The sequence below is a fragment of the Athene cunicularia genome, assembly GCF_003259725.1.
Source record: "Athene cunicularia isolate RWA chromosome 2 unlocalized genomic scaffold, athCun1 chr2_part1, whole genome shotgun sequence".
NCBI classification, from domain to species: Eukaryota; Metazoa; Chordata; class Aves; order Strigiformes; family Strigidae; genus Athene; species Athene cunicularia.
The window spans coordinates 8588630-8611335 of NW_020799095.1; the positions used below are offsets into that span (position 1 = coordinate 8588630).

At 37.2% G+C, this 22706-nt stretch overlaps 1 protein-coding gene across 1 annotated transcript in view; it reads left to right on the plus strand.

The window, feature by feature from the left end:
* Positions 1 to 22706, plus strand: part of OSBPL10 (oxysterol binding protein like 10) — an 89172-nt gene that overhangs the window by 11828 nt on the left and 54638 nt on the right. Inside the window, exon 5 of the mRNA XM_026842909.1 lies at positions 7610 to 7801. Within this exon, the coding sequence (XP_026698710.1) occupies positions 7610 to 7801 (192 nt within the window). The remainder of the gene's footprint in view (positions 1 to 7609; positions 7802 to 22706) is intronic.

Consider the following 22706-nt stretch of genomic DNA (forward strand, 5'->3'; position numbering starts at 1 on the left):
CTTTAAAATGCTACTTAAAGCTTCAGCTGGGGACTGCAGTGGTGGAGGAAATGAAGCAGAGCAGTGATTTAAAAGAAAGGAGTGAGAAAAAAAAATTAAAATTGTATACTAATGACTAAATTTAGTTGCATCCTAATGAATTGTCCAAAGGTGAGCTATACAGCTAACAAGTGGGTATAACACAAGCTAAGTCTGTCACTTTGTTTTAATTAAATTTTACATCTTAATGATAAAAAAAGCAGTAAAAGGATAATGTTCTCTGGCAAATAATTCCCATGCTGTAAGATAGTCTTAATGTTCTTGGTATTCCCATACAAGTCTCATTTCTCTTAATTACAGATTGTTCAACTTCCACAGAGTGCCACATCACACTGTATTAGAAGAAGTCTTCCATATCTGGATAGGATGGCTGTTTTTTTTAGACTCTTCTAAGTGAATATGATTGTACAAGTTTTAATTGAATCATTAATCAAACTGGAATGTAGTGACATAAAATACTTATAACTAGGTTTATGCATAATTTTTATGGTAACTTCCAAGAGTAATTTTATATCCATAAATTGTCACAAGCTAGCTAGTTCTTCTGTTTCATACTCCTTTTTTTCTTGACTGCTAATGATCGTGGCTGTAAAAGTGCTACTAAAAACAAACACACAGGTTTTTATACCAGCTCTTAATTCCAGTGTGTGGATCAGTTGCTGGATTATTATATAACCCTTGTATTTTTCAGTGTGTATCAGGAATGTGGCAGTGAACAGAAACCTTTATCTTGTGCAATAGCTTCTCTCTTAAAATGTGCTCAGAGGGTAACTTTCAGCATGGGTTTGTGCTAGAATAAGGAGGTAGACTGCCCCTTGTTCCAGCTTCTGGTTTGGAGCTACACAGTGAGCTGCTAAAAATCGGATGGTGTGGGTTCATGTTTCAGCTGAACTCATCTGCTGATTCCCTGCAGATGTAAATGACAGTCCAATTACCTTTCTTCTCTTGCCACCCTTTGTTCAGGCTCTGTTGTGTTTCTGGTCCTGTGTTAGCTTGGGCATCAGAAACGAAAAAAATGACATCCTACTAAAAAGAGCTCTCTAACCAGCTCACTGAGGAATCACAGAATCATAATTGAAAAAGACCTTGAAGATCACCTAGTCCAACCAATGAGCATTGCTCGGATGAGCATTGATGTAAGGGGAACTGGACTCTGCTTCCAGCAACCCCTGATGGTAAAGCCTAAAGCCTTGCTCTCTTCTTCCTCCTGGATGGAGGATGGCTGAAATTGTTCTGGACAAAACCTAACCTTTCTCGGGTTTAATCTGAGGCTTTGTATTTAAAACTGAGCCAATCTGATGACTGCATGCCTCTGTGAGGGACTGTCCTGCTCTCTTTCCCTTCAAGCAGTGTTCCTGGTGCCTGTTACAACCATCATCCAGCCCTTTGGAAAGGCAGTTTGGGTACCTAAATCAGCAGAAAATTCTATATGTGTGTCTGTGTCTCTGTTTCTTTTCTGGCTTGACTCCCTGGAGTGGCTCTCCATGAGGTCAAATGGGCCTCAGAGCCAGCATAGACAGATGGTGGAGAAAAAAGTCTAAACCTGCCTCTTTCAGTGGCAACTGCAGCAGCAGTTTAGCTGTAATGTGAAGCAGCATCTATAGTAGTAACTCCTGAAAATTTGAGGTCGATGCTTCTGTCGGATCATTGAGGCAGATGTGTACTTTTTCTCCACAGCTAGAAGAATGGCTATCATAGATCTTTGTTTTTATCAGGTTTCTTCTTGCCTTATTAATAAATGACCATGGAGCTACCTTTAAGTTTCTAAATGGATTATTCACTGTGTATTTTTAACATCTGCGTGATAACCGTTTCCATAAACCCCGATTAGCGAGTTTCAAGTGTTTGCATATTGTTTTGGTTCTTCTATGCACACCAAACCTCCTTTCCTTTTGAGCAAGTTCACTCTTCCCTCCTCTGGTATGCTTGTCTGCTTCCTCCTCTCGTCCCTGACCTATAGAAGTCAACTAAAGAATGGTTCTTCAAATTAAACATGCTTTGGAAATCCTTACAGTGGTGAGGTGAAGAAGGAAGCAGTGCTTGGCTGTAGACATGTGTGTATTTGACACCTTTTTTTTCCCTGCCTTTGGAAGCTGCGTGAAGAATTGCTCACAGCTCTCTGCTTTCAAAATCTTTTTACAAGAATGGAAAAAAATTCTATTTAGGACTGAACACGAGCCTGCTCAAATGATTCTTTATAAAGAAAAGATTTCATGATGCAATGATTATCAAAGTATCTTGCTTAAGAGCAGACACATATATTGCCTTACTGAAGATGATGAAACACTAATACTCTGTCAGAAAAGTCAGTACCATAGATAGTGCTTTACGCAAATGTGCAAAGCATCATAAGCTTGTCCCTTTGCAACGCTGAAGTTTGGATGTTATGTAGATTCAGTCATTTGCATTTTAATATTTGTGAATGATTATAATGTAAATTTTTAACAGGTCTCTGTCCATATTTTTCTTTTATCAGTGTTTGTTTACTTAGGATGCATTGGGAAAGAAGTAGATGGGAGTTGAAATACTGAATGGTGGTGTCTCAAAATTGTAATTACTTTCCGATAGCGTGTGATGTCTTATTGCTCTGAAGGTGCATACAGGGATTGGCTCTGTGCTATATAGAGGAGTAAAGGAATGTCATTTCAGTATTTATTATTCTGTAGAAAATGTCTGTGGCACAGTGCCTGTGAAAACAATGATTATCAGCCATAAACAGATAGGACAATTCACTTCAGAAATTAGCTTATTGATCTCTGGAACATTGCATTTATTTTCCGAAATAAACAAAACTGTTTGCTTCTGGTAAATGGTGAAAAACACTTCAACTTCTTTGTGATAAGGAAGGGCAATCTCCAGGGGCAATGAGTCATGAAAACATTAGTATATTTGGAACTTAACTGTTCTACAATTACATTATTTTAATTGTTAGGATTTTTGATATCCAGATGGAAGCATTCATTATACTGCTTCTTTATCTTGGAGATGGGCAGTCTACTAAAATAAAAATCTTAACCCAAATCTGTGTTAGCTAAGCATACTTTAACTAGCTTTAGGTCATAAAACCAAGATGAATGCAAGTTACAAATTAATCTTTTATTAGCTTCTTTATTATTCTTTTATTAGTTTCATTTTATTAGCAGGCAAAGTGTTGGAGCAGTGGTAAAGTGTAGCCTCAGGAAAGAATATTTGTAATCCTTTTGGGATGCTTCAACCTGTGGATTTCTTGACTCGTTATTGGCACCATGCATTACTAATTGTTGAAGACCTTATGTCTTCCTTTCATCAGGCTTTTTACTATCTTTATTTATTTGTAAACCAGAAAGAAGTATGACCAAAGAAAATGAGATATAACTGATCCTCCCCTCTTAACTATTATCATATCAAGAGCTCTAGGGGAGCAGGGGATTAGAAATAGATCCATCAGTTATTGTCATTGCTTTGATTTCCTGGGAGAGTGACTTTAATGAGCACTGTAGTATGATGTCTAATTAGAGTGGCTTTAGCCATGGATAACATCACATAGATTTTAAAAACGCGATTTCAAAAAAATCAAAAATTTTGATTTTTGCAGAGCTGTGTATCAGTGCAAAAGAGTTGCTTGTCATCCCCAGTGTTTAATCTGAAGAAGTTCCGCAAAAGAGGAGCCAATTATTTGGCTGGGACATAGATGTTGACAATGTGTTACAAAATTCAGAAGTGCCTAAGGGGCTGAGTGTGTAGTTCCTGGAGGGGCCTCTTCTGGCAGCGGCTGGAAGCAGCTGTCAGGAGGAATCAGCCGTGCTGTTGTCTCCTTGAACGGAGTGGGCATAGTGCTCTTCTCTGGTTCACTGTGGCATTGAGGAGTGGAGCCCCACAGGTTTTGAGTGGTTGTAGAAACTGCCTCCTGCAGATATTCATCTGCACTTCATGTGTGATTGCTTTTGCAAGTTTTAAGTTGGAATTTTTCACATTTATCATGGGGCCTTGCCTAGAGATAGCTTCATGGATAGCCAGAGATCCTGGTGCTGAGCTCATTTAAGGTTTGTATGTTACAGATGTCCTCTAAAGAATAATCCCAAGTTAGATGCTGGAGGATTTGTGTCGTGGGCTGGTGGAATTTTCTGGCACACTGGTCCAAAACATTTGATCACTAGGTGGATGAAGGGTATAAAGGGACAGAGAACAAAGTAGTGAAGAAAACTTGATTATAGACCTGTAGGAATGTATTTGGTTCTGATATTTGTCACAGACTATGGCTGCGTGTACTAATTCAAGATTGCTAATGTTCCTGATTTGGTGAGCTGCATAGGATTGATAACTAATCTTGTGCTGAGAGAAGAAGGAGAGGGAGCTAGGAGAGGCTCCCTAGCAGCTGATCTCTTCGTAGAGGTCACATAGCACTATTGTAGGGCAAGGCACTCAGCTGAGTGTCAGGCACATCAGGCAGTGGGATATACTCAGCTCTTGTCAGGCTGTGAACTTGTGTGCATAGATATTTGTGTGTACCTAGTGATCCTGTAGTGGGACAGCCTTCTTGAGCATCACCTGCTGCTGAAACTATACAGAGGCTGATCTTCCTGAATTTTTTTCCTCCTGCTCCACTGATTCCCACACTCTGTGCCCTAAATGACTGTGCACCAACAGTTGCTGTGAGCTGCCACATGCCTTTGCAAAACTTAATGAAAAGCCATCTTAAATGCACTGTGGTCTCACAGACTGTTTATTCTGCCTCAAGTCCTCGTTTAGGAGTGTAGTTGATGTAGCCCACTGAGTTGTGATATGAAGTAAAGCAAATCTTGCAGGGGAAAAAATTCTAACCTGGATTAAGAGGTTCCTAAAATGATGGCCATATCTGATACTTGGAAATGTATTCAGTACTTATTAGTGATACAAAGCCAGTTAAAAATATTGCAGCTGGCTGTTGGCTTTTATACTAACAGTTCACTATCAGATTTGTGACTCCCAAGCATAAGTGGGGTTTGGTGAAACGTGTGTTAAGTGACATGATGAGAGAAAATGTGAGGTGTGGGCTGCACTCAGGGTGTTTGTTGTGATCCGTGGGTCAGCTGCAGGTAGTTCACTGCAGTTTGAAGCATTGTCATGAGGAAAAATAGCATTGAATTGCCAAATAATATAAGTGATACAGATATTCACATAGAATATACGTGCATTTCAATTTATGAACATATCTCTAAAAGTGTGCAGGTTAAATCAGATTATTTGGGCAACTTTTTTCTGAAAGCGCTCTCGTAGAATTCCTTCCTGATTCTGTATTTAAACAGAAATAGTGCATGGATTTTTTTCCATATTTATTTTATTTTGTTGTTTGCAGATCTATAATTTCCCCCTCCCCCAATCAAAACTTAGTTAAACTTTGCTTCTCACAGAATTTTGTTTTCTTTCAAGGAAAACTAATGGCTAAACTCACTGTTTTATGCTGCTGCTGTTTATCTGAGTTTTAGGATCAGTTTAGCTATATGAAGGTAGCAGTCTTGTATATTTAATATTGTGATCACAGGATACTAGAATGTCCGTGATTCTCAGAAGATGTCATTCTAAAAATAAAATGACTTTTATTAAACTAGAAGATAAGTTGCTCTTATGCTGGGAAAAAAAAAAGAAATTGTCTTGTTCCCTGTACCCTCAATTTAGTTTAGAAGTATTCTGATGCTAGTCAGTTTAAAAAAGAAACATCAGTAAGTATATTCTGTTGTTATATACTAGGGATAGCCTTTTTCTGTGAAACTTCTATTTAAAAAAGGAAATTGTCATACCCTGTTCCCTCATCCCCTTCCTTCTCCCGAATACCTTTTTCTCTGGCTCCTATTTCAATTGTAGTTATGTCTAAGCAATGCTCTTTCAAATGGAAGATGAATTAAAAACCTGGCAACCTTCTGTGCCCTTCTGGCAAATTCCACCCCCTGTGCTTTTTATTTGCCTTAGAGTCAAATCCAGTTTTATTGCAATACGATTCCATTTTATTGCAATCCTACGATCTAGGATGGATAGGTTTTGAATGTCTGATTCTACAGATGCTTATTATTATAATCTTATTAGTCATGGTAGTAAAGAATATATTTGTTTCAAAAACAGTCAGACCATCATTCTTGGCAGTGTTTGTAAGTGTAAGTCCTGACTAATTGAATAAAGCTTATTTCTATGAGTACAGCAGTGATTTGAAGGGTGGAAATGTGATAACCCATTTTTTTAAACCTTCAAATATCTCTAAAAATCAAGTTAGTTTTGTGTGTGGGTTGCAGAGGGGGATCATGTAACCTACTTCACTTTGCCTTCTTGGTAGTGCCAGGTAACCTGCCTTGTCATTTACAGTCAGTCTAGTGTTAATGTGATGCCTGATTTTAATTCCAGTGCTAGTTGAAAACTGTACACCTTGGATTTGAAGTCTTTTAGTGAAATACCACAGAACTGCAAAGTTTGACCTGTAAGGCATAAGAAAAGAGACTACCCAAGTAATATTTTCGTGCACTTGCCAGCAGACTCAAGAGTAGTACCCCCACATCGATGGTAACTGTTTTAGTGATCTTCATGGCTGCCATCATTACTTGTGCAAGGTTTGTAGGAGAGGTGAAATGGTATTTCACCCATAGGGCTGTATATTTGCCTCACTTTCTTAAAGTGCTACTAAACGGTACTCTGAAATGGTTTGTGTTTCATGAGGTAAGAGTTACTCTTTTTCAGTTTTAACCTTACAGATGCAATCAACAGTTCAAGTTGAAGGGAAAAGCTGTTCTTTTATTGTACTTTTATATATGATGTCCCATGGTGCTCCAGTGCATGTCTGAGCTTGGTTGAGAATTTCTGTCCTAAAGACTTCCAGGAAAACTCGGGTTTGAGGGCTGCAGAAAGCAAACCAAGATAGCAACACTGACAAATGGTTAGATAAGGACATGAATATTCAGACTGATTTTGTAGGTTGTATGTTAAGAGTATTCACACTACAGATACTGTTGGAGGTTTATTTCTGGTCTTTTTTGTGTTTAGGGTTTATCCCAAGCTTACTCCAGAACAGTTGACTTTTTAAGCCATGTTTTGTTTTGAATGTTAGCGTTTAATTGGTGTATGTGGATTGGCCTTGCCAGAAACGCAGCTTCTCTATGTTGAAAACAGCACTACACTGTTTCAGAAGTTCAGCAGGTGAAAGCATTAAGATTTTTTTTTTTCTTCCTTGCTGTTCACAGCAGTTTGGTGAATTATAGGTCAAGGGCTTCATAAAAAAATACTTGTGTTGGCATTGTTATTAATCTGTCTGCAAAATCCTTCCTAATCTTTCCTAACAAGTATGGTTGTAAGAATTTACCAGCATGTTAATATGTAAGATTTTGTGAAGTTTTTTTGTGAATGCCAATTTCAGACAATCCAGGAAACAAAGGTGATAGCAACAGTGTTCCAAAAAGATCCCTGTTGAGCACTGCAGATGGTCCAGAAGGAATAAATCAATCCTGAGTACAGTTACACCTCCAGATTTAGGTTTGTGAGGAAAGTAGAACAGCACAAATCTATAGCCTGAACTGTAAATTACTTACTTTTGTAAAGGTTCCTAATATCAATATCCTATTGCTTGTTCTAGAGCATTTCATCCTCACGAAGTAGAAGCTCATCTCTGCTGCCACCTGGGACAGTTAATTCTCCATCTCCTAGTGGCCAGAAACATATGAATCAAAGTGGGCCAACTGTTGTAACTATCACCCATCACAAATCACCCGCAGCTGCTCGAAGAGCGAAGAGCCAGCGTTCTGGTCAACTCCATGAAGTCAGAGAGGTAAGAGATAAAAATCCACTGTTTTGCTATAACTTCTAAGTATTTATTTTGCTTTACAATAAGCAGTCAACTCTGACAAATTAACAGTTCTCTTTGTTTCCTACTTTATGTTTGACTGCCTTGTTTTGATCCCCTTGCTGAGCAAACATCAGTCTTTAGTTTTGGTTCAGCTTAAAGTCTGGTGTAGATAGGCTTTGTATGCTGATTTTAAAATTAGTGGGTGCGCATGCTTAAAAGAGAAAGTAGGTTGGCCACAGCTCCCAGACTTTGCAGTGGTGCTGCAGTGCTATAGGAACATCTCTTTTAAGATGTGTGCAGCAACACCTTTAGCTTTGGAAGGAGGGCTGAAACAAATATAACTAGGAAAAAAACCCCTCAACTTCAGTATGTCTGATGAATGAATGTGAAAGATGGCATAGCTCCCCACACTCAGCAGTTTGTATAGAAATATGGCTGTAGTCTTCACTTTGTTGTCAAGTTTCTGTTGCTGGCCTTGTGATGGAAGAAAGCTTTGTCCATAATAGACATATGAAAAGCTAACAAAAAAGAATGTTTCTTTCAAAGCATGTTTACCAGGGTTTAAGCAGTATAGCCCATATACCAATCTAAGTCTGCCTTTCAGACAACAAAAACAGCACAGAGTTTTAAGCTTAAATAGTATGGCAGACTTTCACGAAACTCACTCTCTTTCATCCCTTGTCTAAATTCCTTGCTATTCTCTAATAGTGCCTTCATAGGTCTCCCTCCTACCAAATAAACTGTTGGCAGTCTAGTTGCTTTAAAGCACTATTTTATCACGTGGGTTTAAAATATTTACCTCAGTCCCTCAAGCTGCAATCTTAAGAGTCTGCTTTTAAGTTTATTCTCCCTAAATTTTCTAGGAACGGAGACCTTTCATGTTAAGATTTTGAATAAATTCTTATTGTGTGCTCACAATGACAATTCAAGTTACACATCCTGATGAAGAAAGCTTGTTTTTATTCTGGTAACATTAAAAGTGAAAACTTCCCTTTTATCCTCTCTTGTATTGACAATAGTCACTTCTTGCTCTGAAGAGTGCACTGTTTGAATGTCACACGTTTTCTTTACATTGTAGAAAACACACGTTTGTTTTTCATGAAGATATCTTGTCTTTGCCTATCAATCATTTCCCCCAAGTTGTTTCTACCTTACTAAATACTTGCTCTCGTATGTTGAATTTAGAATGTACGTTAAACCTATTAATAAAATGAACAGTGGGAACTGTTGCAGCTTTGTCAAATGAGACTGGGAGGAGTGGAAAGAAATTTAAAAGAATTAGTGTATGTGCTGGTCGTAATAAGATGGGAAGGGAATAAGTCAACAGATGCAAAGAACTACACTTGGGAAGGAAGAAATAAATACCAGCCTATAGTAAAACAGAGAATAAGTGGGTACGTATCTTCCCTGCAGAAGTGGCCTGGGGGTTGCTGACTATTTATTTGCAGTGTATTGCAATGTGATGTCATTCCAAAAAGGTAAATATTATAGGGCTTTAATCTGTAATCATGGAAGATAATTATTTTACTATGTTTGATGTGAGTGATATCTCAGCTGCAGCACCAAATCTTGTGAGAACAACTTAGAAGGCTGCAATAAAAAAAGTCTTAAACATTGACCAAAAGGTAATGATTGAAGGATAAAAGAAATGAGTGTTTTTCAGGATGGGAAGATGGTACTAAGATAAACGATGCATAAGAAAATTCTGCAGGGAGATGTGTGAATGTTACCTTTTTACAAGTTGTATTTTCTTTCTTTTTTGGTGTGCTGCTGCTTAAAGAGTGTATCAATGGAAAAATCCGGCCTTTTGTCCTCCTTCCCAGTCTTACATAAAAATTGGCTGCTTGACTGATCTTGTTTCCATCTCGTAAAAGGACATGTCTGTTTTTCCAGATTAAGGAAGTAGACAGATTTCATTTTCAATGGCATGTTCTGTGCATTTCCTTCTCTGTCCTTTTCCAGGGTGAATACTATACTTGGGTATATGCTGCCTGTTTTTTTAGGGAATATTATTGTTCCCTGTATGACATCTACCCTGCTTGTTAAATTTATGAATAAAGAGGCGGGTCCAAAGGCCTTCACAAAAGTGCACTTAAATCTGTTCTAGTCCTTTTTTCTAATCTGAAACGAGGAGAAATAAGAAGTAAAAGTACAATAAGGGAGTTAATCCTATCCTCAACACCTGAATTTTGCTTTTCATTTGGAAGTTGTTTGGTATGATTGGGACGATTTTGGAGATCTGTTTTAGTGTTCCTCTTATAGAATGAAATTATTGAAGCTTAGACATGCAAATAAGCTTTTTTATTGTACTATAAATAGGGCTACATTAATTTTACATCTTGTAAAATACAGAAGTTGAATCAACAGAAGGAGTTGATATGCTTCTGGAAAATGAGACAAAGCATGTATTTTAACTTCTAAAACAATGTTATGGTAATTCTACAATATTATATATGAGATCTTTGAAAACCAGGAATGCTGCAAAAGGGATGTCCTTTACTCAGGACATACGGTCTTCACTAGCTTGTACAATGTCTTTGGAAGTGCTGAACTTGAAATTGCTACTCAATTCTGGACCGGTCTTTCTTGCTTTGGCCCTGTTATTTGGAAACAGTGTCTCCATGTAGCAAGTAAGACAAAATGTACTCCTATATTTAACATAGTGTGATAATATTTGGTAATACTTGATTGTTCTTTTCCCACTGTTTTCTTTTCACAGTAAGAATAAACAACACATTGTTTCCTTCTGTTGTTTGTTATGGCTGATTTATTTTTTTTTTAGACAGCATAGAGAATTTTAGTATAAAACAGATTATAGCAAAGATGTCTATTGAGCACCACAGTGACATGCAAAATTCTAGAAAAGTAGTAAAAGCAACTGTGTAGGTCTCCAAAATGACACATGTATTAAATGTTTATTGTGAAATTAGACCTTTACCCCTTTTTTTAAAGTCTTGGTAAATTAAAATTGGGCATGGATGTGGAGCTTTTGACTGCCAAAACCCCTTGACTTGTAATACTCAAGCTGTTTTTGTATAACATTGAATTGGAAAGGAGCTCAGGAGCATTACTTTCCATCATACTGTAATTTTTTTTTTTGTTCAATATTGTTCTCTAAAATCAGAGTTTTGTTTATATTAACGTGATGTTAATAGTCCAGTTCATGCTGATTTATGGAATTTTATATCAAAACTAAAATTCACCATGCATTAATTTGGGAGGGTTGATTTGTTATGTGTTGCTTTTTGTGCAGAATTATTTGAGATCCTACTTCTTTGTTTGGGCCATAACTTATCATTAAAGGGGTGCTTTCAGCTGCTTTTTTTTTAGTAAGTGATTTTTATAGTAACCTAAGTGTGTGTGGTCTTGAAATTGAATTCTGTTTTTTAAACTATGCATATTATTATCCTCTTAGCAATTTGTGATAAGAGCTATGCTTGCAGAATTCTTTACTGCAGGCGGTTAAAATTAATGGGAACATAAAGCCAAGTGACCACGTCACACTTCATTTTAGATTTTAGCTGTCACTGAACTAAGTAATAGCAGCACACTTCAACTTGGAATGGTGTTTATTTTGGCTGAGAATGCCTGACTATTGTATGACCTCTGCCAGTGTTACCCATTGTTGTTAAAGAACCAAGAATTGCAGTATGTAGTAACTTATATTAATTATTTGTAGAAGCTTAGGGAAATTAAATGGAGCTAATCGAAAGAAGTCTAGAGAAATATTTTTTCCATAATTTAAAAAAGTGAATAGAGGAATTTCTGATCCCTTTGAAATGTGGTGTTTGTTGCAACTTTTGATACTCTACAGTGACTAGTCATCAGCATGTGTTTCTGAACATCTGGTACAGTGAGATCCAAATTTCATGGGGCCTTCACCAGTGTGACATCTATTTGATGTGCCAGTGGGCAATTCCAGAATTTGGAAAGGACTGCTTTTTGGTAAGATGGCAGTCCTACTGCTTCTTGCATGTTCTTTGCCATATATAAATGTGGTTACCATTTGATTTCTTCAGGGATTATGCAACTAGCTGATGGTTCTTTGCCTCCTCCCTTACAATATAGGAAAAATCTAGGCTATGCACCTAGGGCTTCATGGATTAAGGTTTACTTGCAATTTGATGGGGCTGCAGTCATCCATTTCTATGTGGCTACAAGGAGAAAGAGATAATTCTAAAACACGTTGGGGATTTTCAAGCGAGAAGTGAACGTCTTCAGGTCACTGTAATATTTGGATAGTAAAATTAGGAACTGTGATTTGCCACTGTTAGGGAAAAAGAATGCTGTTGTCTGTGGAGAAGTGTTTGTTCTGTTACAGAATAACAGCACTGCACAGGCAGTGTTATTGGTGAAAAAGCAGATGCAGTACTGAACCACTTGGGGAAACATTCAGACTTCTACGACTTTCACACATGTGAACACACAAAGACATACATTAAGCTGTGAGTGTGTTGATGGTAAAACTTTGTAATCAGTGTTCAAGCTGGTGGTAGGGGAAAAACTGATGATTTTTGTTCCATGCCAAATTTTACTTTTCAGCTTTGAAAAAGTCAAGTTTTGTGTTTTATTTCAATTTTTTGATCCTCCTTATGTTTCACTGGATGTTCATAAAAAGGTCAGTGGATAAGAACAATCTAATGCCAGTTCTAACAAAAAGAATGGTGTAGCTCTTGATGTTTTGCATAGCATTGAGGTTACGTGCAGTTGTGTTATATGGTTGTATGTAAAAAAAATTGTTTTGTATCCTTGAACAGATCATGCGTAAACAGTGTGAAGTATGCACCTCTTTATGCATTTAAAAAAATCCTGCTAATTGAAGCATTTAGTGAATTATGTGAATAATTTTGATTAGTTTTATAAATGTATATGTAAGTAAGGGAAAAGTGCTTTATATTGGATTTATTCCTTTCTGTTGCTTTCACTGACGGTTCTCATTGATTTTGGAGTGTAGGAAGATGAGAGCAAGCTTTGTGACAAAGATGACCTTCAGAATTGCATGGCTAATAAATACTTGCTTTTAGAGGTTGAAAATGGTCACATCATGCTCACCTAACTAAATTATCATGTTCAACTAACTAAAGGGTATGGATGTAGGATGGACTGATAAACTATGCTAACTTCAGTCTTTCTGACCTAGTAATGTCAGTGCTTTATCAGTGAGAGGCCTGATAACCATGGACTGTAGCTGTGATAGCACGGCTGAAGTCTGTGCTGTTGTGTCTTTGCTAGTCTGTTTTTCCTTCTAGACATGTTTTAGTATAATAGGTAGCTTTGTGGTGTTTTCTTTGTGGCAGTTTGTGGTTGATTCTTCTAACTAGAGTCTTCCTGCACTTCAAAATTGCTATAGTAAATATACTCTATAGATTTCTGCATTGGACTGATCAAGAAGTTTCTTCTTGGTAGTATATAGGTACTGCAGAAAGTGTTCAGAGTGTTTCACTTTTGAAATCTAAGTATCTTGTGTTCTGTTCATTTGGACAAATAATATGGTGGTACAGTGAGTGGCAAATTTGTGTTTTTTCGCTTCTCTTTCCAGAGGAGGAAGCTCTGTTAGTTATAGATCTCCAGTTTTTCCTGTGCTTGTGTTTAAAATATCTTCCTTCCACCCCCCACTATACATAGTAAATTAAAGGTAAAGGGTCATCCTTTTGGTCATCTTTAATCAAGTGTATCGTATCATATATATGAAATAGGTAGTCTGTAACTACAGATGGATGCTGGTCAGATAATGAGATACATTACTTAATAAGTTACACCTTAATACCACTCCATCCATACTTTTATATGTATTACACTTTCATTTGTCTGCAAACTCATTGTCACAAATTTCATTTTAATTAGCAGGGTGTGGAAAACAGGGACTAAGGTCTCCAAACAGATAATGAAAAACTGTTTGTAAAAAATGCAAACCAAAACCATAGCTGTTTCTCAGAAAGCAACGATTTCTTCTTGGCTAGCGTTATGAAGAAAGCACAGCAGAAAACCTTTGGGTCAGTTCTGTGTCCACTGAAGTCAGTAGAAAGTGGATAAGGTCTTAAATCTTAATTCAGTTGTTGATACTTATTTGGCTTAGAACATGTTTGTATGAGTTATACTACAGCTATTACTATTTAACCATGCTTAGAAACACTTTTTGAATTGAGAAGTGTTGTTATACAAATTGCTGTTTCGGGTATGTTTAACAGCTTAGTTGCAGCTGAGTTGGCTGATCTTGACAGGGTTGCTCCCAGCTGTGTTTTAACAGGAGCCATTATAGTTTGTTTAGGAGCATTAAACCTGTAATAGTGTAAACCAGTTTCACACCTAATGTGAGGGCTAAAGAGTGCAGCTGCAGATGTTACTATTACAATTTCTTCTGAATTGATATTGGCTCCGGTTCTAGAAATGTGTGTGCCTCGTACAGTATGAAAATACCAGTGCAAGCATGTAGAAATGTTCTTGTGACTGTTCAGCAATGTTACTGTGATTGGCTGTTATCCATATCCTTGCAGACAAAAAGCAAATTTAGAGCATGTAGAACAGATGAAATTATTTGGTATCTTCTGTGGCAGTTCCTTTGGGGACTCTTTGACTTGTCTGTAGAAGTCTCATCTCCTATGTCTGTTTATTCTACCTGAAGTTAGTACTGCAAAGATCAGTAAAAGCGTGTCTCTCGAGGGATAAATAGGATGCTTAAATCTCTGGGAGTGTCAGTCTAGTACTTTCCTAAGTAGTAAATGTGCATGTGATTATAAAAATTATTCAGTAAATAGCATTAGCTGTCTTACTTTTGGCATGAGGAAATGTAAATTATTCTAGTACTACAAACCCATAATTATTAAATCACAAACTTGAATTGAATGCTCTCATGTTCTGTGAATCTTTACCTTGTCTTTGAGGTATCTTTGAGATCACTAAGGGTGCATATATTACACCTTCCTAAACTAACCTTGTTCTGTGCATTTGATTTTGTATGTGTGCGAAGGTTGAGTCATCCTGGATTCCAGATGCTTAGGCAGGGAGAATTAAGGTTGCTATGGGAATCATAGAGCAAATGTTCTACTAAAATTACACGATTTGTCCATGCAGGTTATGTCAAGAGTGAACCTCATTCATTATTTCTGATTATTTTTTCCCCCTTCCAAATCTGAAAAACATAAATGATGCAAACATTAAACTTTTCTTTCAGCCTGTAGCTTAGTAGTAATTGAGCATGTGTAAAGACAGCTATTTTCAATCATTTAATAAATGGCAATTTATAAATTAGAGATAATACAGTGCATATTATAGCTACATTCAGAGACTGCTGCAGCACTCATTTTCTTAAGCAATTGAGAGAAGCTAAGATCAGTTTTTACAGTTACTAAAATATTTCATTAAATTTTAGGTAGATGGTAGCTTCCCAAAGGAGCTTGAGAGAAGTCAGATTTGAAGGGAATTCAGTCTCCAGTATTGGTATGCCTTCAAAACTGTCACTTAATTTTGTACATAAACCAGAATTCAACTGTTCTGTTTTATATACATATATAAACCAGCATAGTGTATCATAGTTACCTACATTTTTTGAAAGCTACAAGGCTCTTTACTTTCACAATTAAAGCACAAATACTGCAGTAGATTCAATTTACAGTTGACAGTTTGAAAATGAAGCTTTAAAGAAAACATACTTCACTAAATCTTTTCTCAGATTGGGGATCACACTACATGGCTGCTTGTTTAGTGGTCTTTCAGTGTGGGTTTCTGGGTGGCTGCATGGCACACCCTGAATGTGACAAGGTGCACTTACCTCCTGCACCTCTGTTTATAATGCCAATTACTGCTTCCAAGATGCATAGACTATTTTGTTAACCCACACTTAAATGCTATTTTTATTAAATTAAGTAGAAGGTATTTTTGAATGTTCTCAGTGGTAATAGATGACAGTGTGATATTAGGTGGCCAGCCAAGTTTTAAATATTAAGTACAGAAAGTACTTACGTAAACGCCCTCCAGGAGAAAGTAACCATAGAAATGGCTCATATATTTTAAGTGTACCATTCAGTTTACATTATTATAACTGTTTATCGAGGGACTTGCTATAATCTTCAACTACTTGTGTAACACCCGAAGTGCTGCATACTACGCTAAGAAATAGAGGAAACATTTTGATTTTACAACAAATGGGAATGGTAAACACTATAGCTCTCATCAGTTATTTAACAAAGACCTGATCTCTAGCAGCTTTTGCTACCTTCTTATTGTTATTTCCATCTCTAATGCTTGGCTTGCAGTTTTTGAATGCTTTAGAAACTGTGTGTTACACAGCTACTTTTAATCACCTGCTTATCCGCTTCATGTTTGCAGTTCTGATCTCTGACAATATGCTTTTAAAATATGGCAAATAGCATCATGGCTAGCAATATTTTATCCAACAAGCTAAACTGAACTCTATCTGCCTGAATTTCACATATACTTTAAAGTAGCTTTGTATTATAGGTACTAGATGTATATCTGTAATTGATTAATTATGTTTAATTTTTATTATGTTCATGTATTTGTCTCTGGTCCAGGAAAAATGGTTCTGTGTTCTTGCACATACTGCTTAGCATGTTCTTCTGGTGATATCTGCTGTGTTCTGGGATGACTGCTTACAGCTTTTTCTGACGGAGATCCCCAGTTATCCAATTGCAGTTTTACTGGTAGGTTTAGACTAGAAGACATAAAACACATGAATTTGTGGAAAAGTTGCTCTATAAAAGCAATTCTACCCTATGTCATAAATTGGCTACTCAGAATCATGGTAGTGTCTGTTGAATCACTTCAGTGCTGTGAATTTAATGATGTCAAACCAATTGACAGTTTTGGGACATGCAGAGAAGTTGAGGGTGGATTGGAATGCTTTGTCACAAGTCATAGAGGTACACTATTCAAGGCTCAGGAATGGCAAGATTAGATAGCCTTGATAGTGACAGTTTGCTTGCTTTTCAGAAAACAGAAGATGAATTGCCTGTAGGATAGGGAACTAATATCTACTTTGATTAAAACTGAAGGTCGTTCCAGTGTATACTGCACACTTGAGAGTTCTTTAAATGACAAATAAAACTTTATTTTATGCTCGGACACTACAAGCTAGGTGGCTGAGAGGTGGGTGAAAGGAGGTATAAGCAGTGCTGGGAAAGGGAGGAAGCAGTTGAAATTTGAATAAGTACTACATAGGATATTGGACTACTCTGGCAGTATGTGTGTTTATATATTCCCAGGTGGAATGGAATAATTTAAAAAAAAGAAAAGAAATTTAAAAAGATTCAGAGTTACATTTTCGAGCACCATGTTGCACTGGAACACTTATCTTCTGAAGACTGATTTCACTTGAAGTACAAAACCCAGGTTTTATCAGTAGTATGCTATATCACAGTAAACTAGAATTTTCCCATGGTTGCTGATGTTGACTTAACTAGCCACAACCTTTTAGGTGCTCTTTTGAATGATTGAAATTCACAAATGTGCCTTAATTGCTGATAATCATAATATGCTTTCCAGCTCAGCACTATAGCTATTAACTTCACCGAAGTGATCCTTCTGAAATCCGTAAGAAAAACTGCTATCCAGAAGAGCCCATAGAATAGCATCTGCTTGTAAGCAACGTTTAATCACTAAACCTAATGACTTTCCTTGCAGATTTTAAGGTCATTTTTGTAGTAAAATTGCATAAGAATTCTTTCCCACACGGTGTTTTATAAAGCTGTGTTCTCAGTGCTGCATTCAGTGGTTTAAAATACAGCAGTGTGCTTCCTGCTTGGGTAGATGGCAGCCAATTGCTGTCCAAGATTTACTTGAACTTGCAAGCTCCTTCTTTTTGCTTCTCTAAGTTTTGGTCCTGGATGACTGGAAGCAACTCAGGGTGGGGAAAACAGCCTTGGCAGCCACTGTCTGCTTTTTTTCTTCCTATGGTTCTACCTCAAGGTTGTAACACCCTGCTCCCATTGACTTACCATTTACTAGCACCTTTGACAATAAATGGTAAGTCTTAGCAGGTGACTGTTAGTAGGATAAGGTTAATATAGCAGGTAGTTTATTAAAATGCTTGAGAAAAGAGACCTAGGACTTACTAGTTGTGTTTTTGTAAAAACCTTATACTGGTAGCAAATGTCATGCATTACCTACACGTGTGGAGTATCCACAGGGAGCTCTAATGCAAAAGGCAAAAAAGAGAATCTGTCATGTCTCCTGCAATAGACTCTGGTCCCCAGACATCTCCCTCCAGTGGCAAAATGACCAGTGCTAGATTGATACTGATCATTTTGCAGGAAATGTATTAGCCCAGTCACTCTGATTTGTGGGGAAAAGTAGTGCTCATTGATACAGTTTGTCAGAATCATGCTCTTTCACTTGAGTATTTGTTATGGCAGACAGCTTTTACCTAAAAGCTTTAACTTCTCCCCTAAAGACTTGTGGAGTAGCTCCATGAAACACTCTTAAGACATTGTCAGAGGAATTTTCTTTTCCTTCAGTGTTTAAATACTTTTCTTTGTGAACATTCCTCATCCATAGGGAAAAGAGCCTGAACTTTATCTTGGTTTGGAACAGAGAAGTGTTCTCCTCTTCAGAGCTTAAGCAGCAAGGAGGGATTCTCAGAATAACTACCAAAAGCTTGCTTTTTTTTTTTTTTCTTTTCTTCCCCCAGCCATTAAATATGAAACCATTCAAGGGGAGCTGAATATCTCAGGGTATTGATTAAGATTAAAAGCATTCTCTGGTTTAGAAAATCCAAGATCATCTGTCTGTTGAAACATTCTCTGGCAATATTTGATCTTTTCATCTTAGTCCATCTCCATGGACAGAAGGTCTTTTCTGTAATTTCTCCTTGCTCCCCCTGTGGTTTCCTTTGTCATTCACTAACTCATTCCTCAGGTGAGAAGGACAGATTGAATACAGAAAGCAAACATTTAACCTTAAGGCTGGAACTGTGGCCCTAAAGAAGTGTGGTAAGGAGTCTGCCTGAGGTAGCAAAGAAAAGCATCTTATTTGTTTTGGCCTGAAGTAGGTGAGCTGTTTTGCTGAGATTTCTGGAAACATTCCCAGGGATCCTTCAGAGCTGTTAGATCCTCTCTACTAACTAGCATGTGTGTTGCAAGGGCTGTGAACCATTCTGGTGTCTATTTACTTTCCCAATTTAAGAAGCAGAGTTTTGTAGAAACTCACCGTGGACTGTCAGGCTGTCCTGGGTTTTGCATCCAGATAAAGTGTCTATATAAAATGCCAGAGAACGTTGACAGTTAGAGATGTCATACACTCTTGAGTATTTAAAGATAGATCTCTTAAGTGTAATCTTGTCTTTTTCTCTTCTGAGCAGAGAAATGCTTTTGTAAAACAGGTAGTTAGGTCAGCTCCTTTTGCTGAACTTCTGCCTGTTTTAAAGCATTGAAGAAAAGGAGGACCTTCCTCCCATATACCTGAGTTGCAGTGGACTGAGGATTTCTTGAGAAGATAGGTTGCTTTTCCTTCTCTGGTGCTGGAAGGAATTTTTAAGGCTTCTAGACCCATCAACAAAAAAGACCGTTCACCCCTTTTTCCTCTCTCCCCCAAACCAACAGTCTTATGGGTTAAAGCAGTAGTATGCAGACCTACAAAATACAAAGTCTAATTATTGTAGTTGTGCAACTGACAGCAAGGGAGTTTGGAGGTGTGACTAATAAGCTACTGGATAGTAGACTAAGGAGTAAGAAGTCTGTAGTCCATCAAACAATTGATGTATGTTGTCTACACAAAATAGAATGATATTATGTTATAAGGATGTGCAGCGAGTGTCCAAGAATTTAAAGATCTAAAATATGAATTGAATGTGTAAAGAATGGAGAATAGGATCATATCTAGTATATGAATAAATTAACTAGGCAATTTTGAAAGTGCATGACAAGTGTCAGTAAATAACAGCTGCTCCTTGGAGTGGAAATCCTGTGCTGAGGTTCCCGGAGAGCTCATAGCCTCTGGGAGCTGGTGATGATGACCAGTGGAACAGCAATGGTGTCAATGGAAGCAGCAGACTGGAAGAAGTAGCCAAGTACAGGAAACAATTGAGCCAGACTGCCGCCTTTGCACCTTGTTTTCTCCTAGTTGTCTTTGACTTGGCTTTTAGAATCAGCCCTGATGACATTTGCTCTCTGTTCTGTAAGGTTTTCCTCACAAGGTACCACCCAGTGGAGCTCTCGATGAGAAGGCTGAGCAAAAAAAGCCAAAACAAAGCCCCAAATGAAATAATCCTTAGCTGAGACAATGACGATAGTTAGCAGCTGGCTTTTGAGTTATTCCCTTAACAGAGATTATGTGGACTCCTGGTTAGGGAAAAGAGAACAAAATAGCGGATGGGAGTGGGTGGAGATTGTTTTCATTCTCTTCCAAGGGGATAAATAGAATTGTGACAGCAAAGGCAAGGACTGAAAAGAAAAAGAAATGTGCCCTGGTGATTAGCTGCCATCCTGATTGTCAGAGGTATTGTTCTGTTTGTTCTGTCACTTTTTGTGTCTTGGCAAATTATATGTCAAGTGAAAATTAACTTGCTTCTTTGAAGCTTCATTGATAGGATGTACGTGTCTAAGCCTTAATAACTATTATATAACAAGTCATTCCAATTTTACTGTTCATTGTTTTCTTCTTTAAAATAATTGAGGTCAAGCTGGCTGCTACCCTGAGGTGACAATAATGGAGAATTATGTGTTTATTCTCTGTGAGGGGAGGGAAGCTGTAATCAAGAAAGGACAGTTGATACGGATGTCATTATGTGGTTCCATCTTTAGAAGATGCTTTCAGAATATCTCACTTGGTGTTCTAGGATCCTTCCTTAAAATATATTTTCTCATTAACATAGTAATGTTCACAGAGGCTACTGTGGGTCTTCATCAACTTAGAAGCTATGTGGATAGAATTCCCTTCTGTTTGCATCTCAATGAGGTTCTTTTAGGTCAAAAGCTCATGATTTTTTGTAAGCAAAGTGTACAGATATGTTACTTGTGGAACTTAAGCATGTTTGTGGTCATCTGATCTTGTACATGTTTCTACACTAAATGCTTGTAAAGCTGAAATGCAAAATTACCTTTATAAGAGATTTGTGTTGTATATTGAAGTACTTCTAGCAGCAACCTCTGTGTATAGCTCTTTCACTTTATTCTATATTAAGCTGTAATTTTGCCTTTGTAGCTTGCATGCTGTTGATGTAATACCGTTAAAAGATCTATGAATGTGACTTTGCTGAAGACAAGAGAGAAATCTATAAATCCTTATAAGAAAACTTCTTTAGTCAAGTAGTAAGATGCACGTAGCAAGTGACCTTAGGTTGTTTGAGAATGCTTTTCAGAAGTTAAACCAAGGCAAATGTTCTTGTGCTCTGCAATGGTTAGGCATGAATGCTTAACTGAAAACAAAAATGCATTAAATTGGAAAAAAAAGATCACTTTTACTGCAGTTGTAGAAATCACCTTAATCTGTCAGACTTCTCAATTGGAGAGGTTTACCTTTTGAGCTGGTGATTAATGGCTTTTACAGTAGTCTTTTTGCATGTGCATTTATGCTCTTTCCTCTTTCAGAATAAATAGTTGAAAGTGGAAAAGCTTCATGGAAATGCTAAGTGGGAACTGTGAACTTGTGAAATTAATGATTGGTATTGCTTTAGTGACACTGGAGTTCCAGGCATCTGTATCTTACATTTTGATATATACTTGGTACATCTGTGTGTGTGTGTGTGTGTGTGTGTGTGTGTGTGTGTATATATTTTAAAAAAAAAAAAACTTTTACATATATTGGTTGTCTGTTTTAATTTTAAATTTTTACAGTATGACAGTTTGTGTGTTGATGAAATACAGGTCAAGACTACAAGAGGAGTCCTTGCTCAAGGTCAGAACTGATGACTATTAGGATTACGTGGCAACCCAATGTATTGGGTTTACAATGACTTAGAAGGTTTTTATTTTTTATGTGTGGACTTTCTTTTCTTCTGTTACTCATCTGCTTTTGCTTTTAAGAAAAGCAGTGTTTTATATTAAAGAAAAGAAAAAAAAAACCCTGTGTTATATGCTTGTTTCATGATGAGAACCAAGTAATGACTTAAAATTTATTCTAGGGTGGTTTGAAAAGCTGGTCTTTCCTCATGTCCATTCCTAAGGTCTCTGGTATCTTTTTCTTCTGGTACTATTGTCTAAAAGCAAGAAACCAGTATTTCCAGAAAGTGTGTGTGTGAGAGAGATAGAGAGATACTGTGTTTTCATATAACACTTTTTAAACAAACAAACAAACCACCCTAACACCCCCACCCCCCAAGTGAAGAAGCAAAATGGCTATTTCCCAGCCTTTGAATGCTGTAAACTTGTCACAAAGGCAACCTGACATAGATTTGGTAAGAAAGGGATCCGTGTTGCATTTCTGTTACTATTTAAATGTCTAAAGCTTTTCCCACAAAACCGTTTATTTTTACAGTTGCTGGTTTTCATATAAGCACTGTGTTGTTTATTTTCCCATGTTTTTAATAATTGTTTTTGACTTGCATACAGTCAGGAAAGCATTTAAAAATAAAAATCAGTGCATTAAAGCTTTCAGAGGAATTGCCTAGAGATAAGTAGGCAGACAATGTGCTGCTAGTGCTGGTGCACAGAGAATACTATAGTAAAGAAAAGGAGTTATTAAGTGATGGAGCCAAACATCTCCTTGATGAATGATTTCTAGCATGTCACAGAGGAGCTCGATGATACAGAATGTCTGTAGGTTCTCAGTGGTAAGAGTATTTTCCTTTTTCTCTGGAGTTTTGGATTTATTTTTTTTTTTTCATACACATGGGTACGTGTATCTTAATACCTTCTATAAAAGGATTCAATATGTGTGAAGATCAATACCAAGAAAGGAAAATGATGTATGTTTAAATTGCTCATGTGTGTATCAG